At 41.6% G+C, this 7,270-nt stretch overlaps 1 protein-coding gene across 1 annotated transcript in view; it reads left to right on the top strand.

Moving 5' to 3' along the window:
- The window catches only part of vangl2 (VANGL planar cell polarity protein 2), a 28,132-nt gene that overhangs the window by 17,461 nt on the left and 3,401 nt on the right, over positions 1 to 7,270 (top strand). Inside the window, exons 5-7 of the mRNA XM_016249165.1 lie at positions 4,863 to 4,999; positions 5,141 to 5,276; positions 6,015 to 6,258. Of these exons, the coding sequence (XP_016104651.1) occupies positions 4,863 to 4,999; positions 5,141 to 5,276; positions 6,015 to 6,258 (517 nt within the window). The remainder of the gene's footprint in view (positions 1 to 4,862; positions 5,000 to 5,140; positions 5,277 to 6,014; positions 6,259 to 7,270) is intronic.

The raw sequence follows: 7,270 nt of genomic DNA, 5'->3' as shown, positions 1-7,270 counted from the left end.
ATTATTATTATTATTATATTTTTTATTTATTAGTGTTAAGTGTTTAATATTAGTATTTAGCTATTTTAGTAATTTGAACTTAAACTTATTTCAACTTTTCACCTAATATCTATATTTTATTTCGGCTTTTAATTATCAGAATCCATCGAAGAGCAAAAAAAGCTCAATTCTTGAAATTCATTTGCTATGTATCCAAATAAAAGGATCACATGCCGAGATACTAGCAATCTTCTTTTATTCTTATAAAGTGCAAAATCCATCCACCTATTTTTATGCGCATCTTGGCGTTTCCATCCAGCATTTTATTTGTATTTTTTATTTTTTTTATGCAATATTCCAAAATGAGCATAAAAACAGGTGGATGGAAACATAGCTCCTCACAGCTCGCTGGTGACTCCTGAGCATCATCTGATGTGGTACGATGAGAAACAGCCTCTCTCTCTCTCTCTCTCTCTCTCTCGCGCTCCCGTCAGGATGATAACTGGGGCGAGACCACCACGGTTGTGACCGGGACGTCCGAGCACAGCGTGTCTAACGAGGACCTGACGCGGGCGTCTAAGGAGCTGGAGGACTCGTCTCCGCTGGAGTGCCGTCGCTACGCGGGGCCCGTCCTGAGCGGCGTTCTGGGTCTGTTCGCGCTCCTGACGCCGCTGGCCTTCCTGCTGCTGCCCCAGCTGCTGTGGCGTGACTCTCTGGAGCCCTGTGGGACCCCGTGCGAGGGCCTCTACGTCTCACTGGCCTTCAAGCTGCTGGTGCTGCTCATCTCGTCCTGGGCTCTGTTCCTGCGGCCGCCCCGCGCCTCGCTGCCGCGCTTCTTCGTCTTCCGCTGCCTCCTGATGGCGCTGGTCTTCCTCTTTGTGGCCTCGTACTGGCTCTTCTACGGTGTGCGGGTGCTGGAGCCGCGAGAGCGCGACTACAGGGGCATCGTGGGATACGCCGTCTCTCTGGTGGACGCGCTGCTGTTCATCCAGTATCTGGCGCTCGTGCTGCTGGAGGTCAGGCACCTCAGACCAGCCTTCTGCCTCAAAGTGGTTCGCACCACCGACGGGGCCAGCCGCTTCTACAGTGTGGGCCACCTCAGGTTAGTGACTGAACTTGTTACGAGGAAGGATTGCTGAGGTAATCCTTGAAATTAATGCACATTATGGTTATGGCAGCTAATGATTGTATTTGAGATCTAGGCGCTCTGATGTGTAACCGTGATGAACAATCCCCATTGAGTTGCTAATGTGTTTAGATATATATGTAACCCTGGAGCACAAAACCAGTCATAAGGGTCAATTTTTCAAAATTGAGATTTATACATGAGAGCTGAATAAATGTGCTTTCCATTGATGTATGGTTTGTTAGGATATGACAATATTTGGCTGAGATACAACTATTTGAAAATCTGGAATCTGAGGGTGCAAAAAAATCTAAATATTGAGAAAATCATCTTTAAAGTTGTCCAAATTAAGTTCTTAGCAATGCATATTACTAATCAAACATTAAGTTTTGATATATTTACGGTAGGGAGTTTACAAAATATCTTCATGGAACATGATCTCTACTTAATATCCTAATGATTTTTGGCATAAAAGAGAAATCTATAATTTTGACCCGTACAGTGTATTGTTGGCTTTTGCTACAAATATACCCCAGCGACTTAACACTGCTTTTGTGCTGCAGGGTCACATATGCGCTTAGGGTCTGATGTTTTCAAAAATGTTCAAAATCGGATGCAAATATTGTATTTGCTGTTTTCAACAAGCTGCAATCCGTGAGAAAATGTAGCAGAAATCAAACCGATTGAAGTGTAAATGCAGCTTGATTGTGTTTTTGCAGGATCCTGATGCTTCAGTTTGTCAGGCGGCTTCTGTTTGTGCTGCTGTCTCTATTTTAGCAACATGTAGTGGAAATAACGCATGATTTCTGGGGGAAAAATCTAATAGTGATGATTCTTTTTATTTTTTCCCTGATAAAAATAGATTTTGTTTTTAGGCTCCAGATGTTCTGTGCTTCTTTGTACACTATTATTATTATTGATTAATATTAAAGCAATAATCCCCGTGAAGCCGTGGTTTACAGTGAATTTATAACGGCCATAAAAGAGAAATCGATAATTTTGACCCGTACAGTGTATTGTTGGCTTTTGCTACAAATATACCCCAGCGACTTAACACTGCTTTTGTGCTGCAGGGTCACATATGCGCTTAGGGTCTGATGTTTTCAAAAATGTTCAAAATCGGATGCAAATATTGTATTTGCTGTTTTCAACAAGCTGCAATCCGTGAGAAAATGTAGCAGAAATCAAACCGATTGAAGTGTAAATGCAGCTTGATTGTGTTTTTGCAGGATCCTGATGCTTCAGTTTGTCAGGCGGCTTCCGTTTGTGCTGCTGTCTCTATTTTAGCAACATGTAGTGGAAATAACGCATGATTTCTGGGGGAAAATCTAATAGTGATGATTCTTTTTATTTTTTCCCTGATAAAAATAGATTTACTATTATTATTATTGATTAATATTAAAGCAATAATCCCCGTGAAGCCGTGGTTTACAGTGAATTTATAACGGCTAAGTGGCGTTGTTAGGCACGACGTGAAGCTGTTATAAATTCACTGTAAACCACGGCTTCACGGGGTTTATTGCTTTTATAAAACGGTTATTCCATATACGTGCGTCTCCGCTGGAGTGCCGTCGCTACGCGGGGCCCGTCCTGAGCGGCGTTCTGGGTCTGTTCGCGCTCCTGACGCCGCTGGCCTTCCTGCTGCTGCCCCAGCTGCTGTGGCGTGACTCTCTGGAGCCCTGTGGGACCCCGTGCGAGGGCCTCTACGTCTCACTGGCCTTCAAGCTGCTGGTGCTGCTCATCTCGTCCTGGGCTCTGTTCCTGCGGCCGCCCCGCGCCTCGCTGCCGCGCTTCTTCGTCTTCCGCTGCCTCCTGATGGCGCTGGTCTTCCTCTTTGTGGCCTCGTACTGGCTCTTCTACGGTGTGCGGGTGCTGGAGCCGCGAGAGCGCGACTACAGGGGCATCGTGGGATACGCCGTCTCTCTGGTGGACGCGCTGCTGTTCATCCAGTATCTGGCGCTCGTGCTGCTGGAGGTCAGGCACCTCAGACCAGCCTTCTGCCTCAAAGTGGTTCGCACCACCGACGGGGCCAGCCGCTTCTACAGTGTGGGCCACCTCAGGTTAGTGACTGAACTTGTTACGAGGAAGGATTGCTGAGGTAATCCTTGAAATTAATGCACATTATGGTTATGGCAGCTAATGATTGTATTTGAGATCTAGGCGCTCTGATGTGTAACCGTGATGAACAATCCCCATTGAGTTGCTAATGTGTTTAGATATATATGTAACCCTGGAGCACAAAACCAGTCATAAGGGTCAATTTTTCAAAATTGAGATTTATACATGAGAGCTGAATAAATGTGCTTTCCATTGATGTATGGTTTGTTAGGATATGACAATATTTGGCTGAGATACAACTATTTGAAAATCTGGAATCTGAGGGTGCAAAAAAATCTAAATATTGAGAAAATCATCTTTAAAGTTGTCCAAATGAAGTTCTTAGCAATGCATATTACTAATCAAAAATTAAGTTTTGATATATTTATGGTAGGAAATTTACAAAATATCTTCATGGAATATGATCTTTACCTAATGTTTTTTGGCATAAAAAAATTGATAATTTTGACCCGTACAGTGTATTGTTGGCTTTTGCTACAAATATACCCCAGCGACTTAACACTGGTTTTGTGCTGCAGGGTCACATATGCGCTTAGGGTCTGATGTTTTCAAAAATGTTCAAAATCGGATGCAAATATTGTATTTGCTGTTTTCAACAAGCTGCAATCCGTGAGAAAATGTAGCAGAAATCAAACCGATTGAAGTGTAAATGCAGCTTGATTGTGTTTTTGCAGGATCCTGATGCTTCAGTTTGTCAGGCGGCTTCTGTTTGTGCTGCTGTCTCTATTTTAGCAACATGTAGTGGAAATAACGCATGATTTCTGGGGGAAAAATCTAATAGTGATGATTCTTTTTATTTTTTCCCTGATAAAAATAGATTTTGTTTTTAGGCTCCAGATGTTCTGTGCTTCTTTGTACACTATTATTATTATTGATTAATATTAAAGCAATAATCCCCGTGAAGCCGTGGTTTACAGTGAATTTATAACGGCTAAGTGGCGTTGTTAGGCACGACGTGAAGCTGTTATAAATTCACCGTAAACCACGGCTTCACGGGGGTTATTGCTTTTATAAACCGATTATTCCATATATGTAGTAAGGTTTCACAAAATAAAACGGAGCAAATAAAGTGTAATGATAATAAAAACAGTATTCTTCAGCCAATCAGTGTTTTGTTCCAACAAAGTGGCTGCAGAGCAACACACAGACGTAAACAAAGGTGTGTGTTTGTAGAGTAATTTACAACAGCTTCGAACGCGGCTCAGCCAATCAGAATCAAGGACCGGAACTCTCCGTTCTATAATATTAAATAAAAAATGTAATACAATTGTAAAATGAAACATTTCTGGCTGTCTTTCTATATTTTCAAACGTTAATTATCAAGTTTTTTTCATTTTTATTATTTTGGCAGAAAACCGCCGGGAGACCATGTGTTTCTTATTTGTTGATTTGTGAATGCTTTTGCTGGTGTTCACATGTTTTTCTTCACTCTGATACACAGTGCACACATTTATTTCCTTAAAATGCCGCTTTGACGATTTGATAACAGCAATAATCCGTATTGCTATTTCTATTTTATTTCAATTGATCGGGCATCCCTGGCATAAAGCAGTAAGTAATGCTATAAATGAAGTTTTGTGTGTGTGTGTGTGTGTGTGTGTGTGTGTGTGTGTGTGTGTGTGTGTGTGTGTGTTGTCAGCATCCAGCGAGCAGCGGTGTGGGTTCTGGATCACTACTACACTGATTTCCCAGTCTACAACCCTGCTTTACTCAACCTGCCCAAGTCCATCCTGTCTAAGAAGAAGTCTGGATTTAAGGTGTACTCCCTGGGAGAAGGTACACCCCATCTTTCCCATGTCACAGCCTTTTTTGTCATCCTGGCTTGGTTTCCTTTTCACAAACACCAGTTCAGCTGCAGAGTGATTGAGAGAGAGCGAGAGAGAAGCCTGTGTTCATTTCCACTGCTTTCCTCTCCAGATAACAGCACCAATAACTCGACGGGTCAGTCCCGCGCGATGATCGCCGCCGCCGCACACAGACGGGACAACTCTCATAACGAATACTACTACGAGGAGGCCGAGATGGACCGCAGGGTCAGAAAACGCAAGGCCAGGTCAGAGTCCTGAAGAAAAACACTCATGAATATCTGGGTGAATCTCACAAGCCAGAAAAAGTGAAAAATTACTAAAAATGATCTAATGAATATATAAAACTCATTGTATTGATCAAAATGTAGATGGAAATTGTTTAATTATGAAAATAATCAATGCAGAAAATCTTACGTATGCATGTTTTTATTAAATTTTTATTACTTTGTATTATATTTTTTTCATTTTTATTTGTATTTATTTATTTTATTTATTATTTTTTATATTATTATATTTTCATTTTTTATATTTGTATATTTAATTTATTTAATAAATTTTTTTTGAGTGAATTGTGACCTGCACATGCTTCCATGAAGAAATAGATCCTGATAAATCGTGAATATCTGGGTGAATCTCACAAACAAACAAAAAAAGTGAAAAATGACTGTTGCATTAATGACAATCTAATGAATATATGAAACTCGTTGTTTTAAAAAAAAAGAAAATGTTATGAAAATAATCAATGAAAGTCTGATGTGTGCGTGCTTTTATTTCTTTATTTTTATAATTGTTTTTAATTATTAAATTTTGATTTGTATTGATTTAATATTTATTATTTTTAATGCATTTTTATTTTATTTTTAATTAAAAAAAAAAAAGTTTTTTTAATTGTATCTTTGGCGTGAATTGTGACCTGCACATGTTTCCATGAAGTTCATCTGATGTTCCTGACTCTTATATTCTGTTGTGTGTTCTCCTCCCAGACTGGTGGTGGCGGTAGAGGAGGCGTTCACTCACATCAAGAGGCTCCAGGACGACGAGGCGGCGACGTCACCCAAGCACCCGCGTGAGGTGATGGACCCTCGAGAGGCGGCCCAGGCCATCTTCGCCCCCATGGCACGAGCCATGCAGAAGTACCTGCGCACGACGCGCCAGCAACCCTACCACAGCATGGAGAGCATCATCACTCACCTGCAGTTCTGCATCACTCACAACATGACGCCCAAGGTCAGCAAACACACCCGTCCACTGCTGTAACTCACGGTTTCTGTGTGGTGTGTGTGTAGAGTAGTGGTTTCCAACCCGTCGATCGCGACAGATCTTTATCACTGTCCCAGTAGATCCCGAAAATAACAGTAATGCATTGCATTTCTGGGGTTATATTAATGTATCACTGAAGCGAACTGTCTTGAGAAAAGTTTTGATGGCAATGGCATTTTCTTCTCCGTATAAAGCGCAGCCCTGCTTTGTTTACAGCGGTAAACAAGGACGCGCTATAGTGTGGTTGGTTCATAAGCAGTGTTGGCAAGTCCGCGGTTTTCCCGCGGAATTGGGCTACTTTAACACTGTTGCCGTGGGTTGTTGTTCATGTCCGCGGGTTGAAGCGACCCCAATAACGTGATATTTAGCCCCTAAAATGTGAATTTTACGGGAAGAACCCTGCCAAAAAACGTGTATTTTACCCCCCTAATTAGGGCTGCACGATAAATCGAAAATCGACAGAAGCTGCGATTGTCATGCGTATCTTTCAGTGAAGCACGGTTCTGTGATCAGCAGTAAATCTCCATCCAAAGGCCAGAGGGCGCTCTCGCGCTGAAAGGCCAAATACGCCTCGCAGAAGAAACCCAGAAAATGGCTATCGCTGCGGCTGAATAAACAGAAGATTCAACTGCTGTCATTGATTCAACGTGACTAATAAACACACGACTACGGCAATATACGGTTTATCTGAGTTCTTATTATTATAATTTTCATTCAAATAAAGTATATTTATAATGCAATGCCTTTATCACTGCTTAAATACTATGAAATATGTTGCGTGCCTTATTCTGTGTAAGAAGCCACATCATCTCACAGAAGGATTTATTTCAAACACTCGACTGACGTTATGAAGTGAGTTTGGAGTAAAAACATGTTATTAAATGTGGTATTTTCACATGCTTTCAGATGGAGCAGCATTTACTTCACAGAGCCGTAGTTCTGATAACTGAGAAGCTATGCAAACAGCTGTCATTATCGC

This window comes from Sinocyclocheilus grahami, unplaced genomic scaffold, assembly GCF_001515645.1.
Source record: "Sinocyclocheilus grahami isolate Dianchi unplaced genomic scaffold, SAMN03320097.WGS_v1.1 scaffold914.1, whole genome shotgun sequence".
Lineage (NCBI taxonomy): Eukaryota > Metazoa > Chordata > Actinopteri > Cypriniformes > Cyprinidae > Sinocyclocheilus > Sinocyclocheilus grahami.
This window is presented reverse-complemented; position numbering and strand designations above follow the sequence as displayed.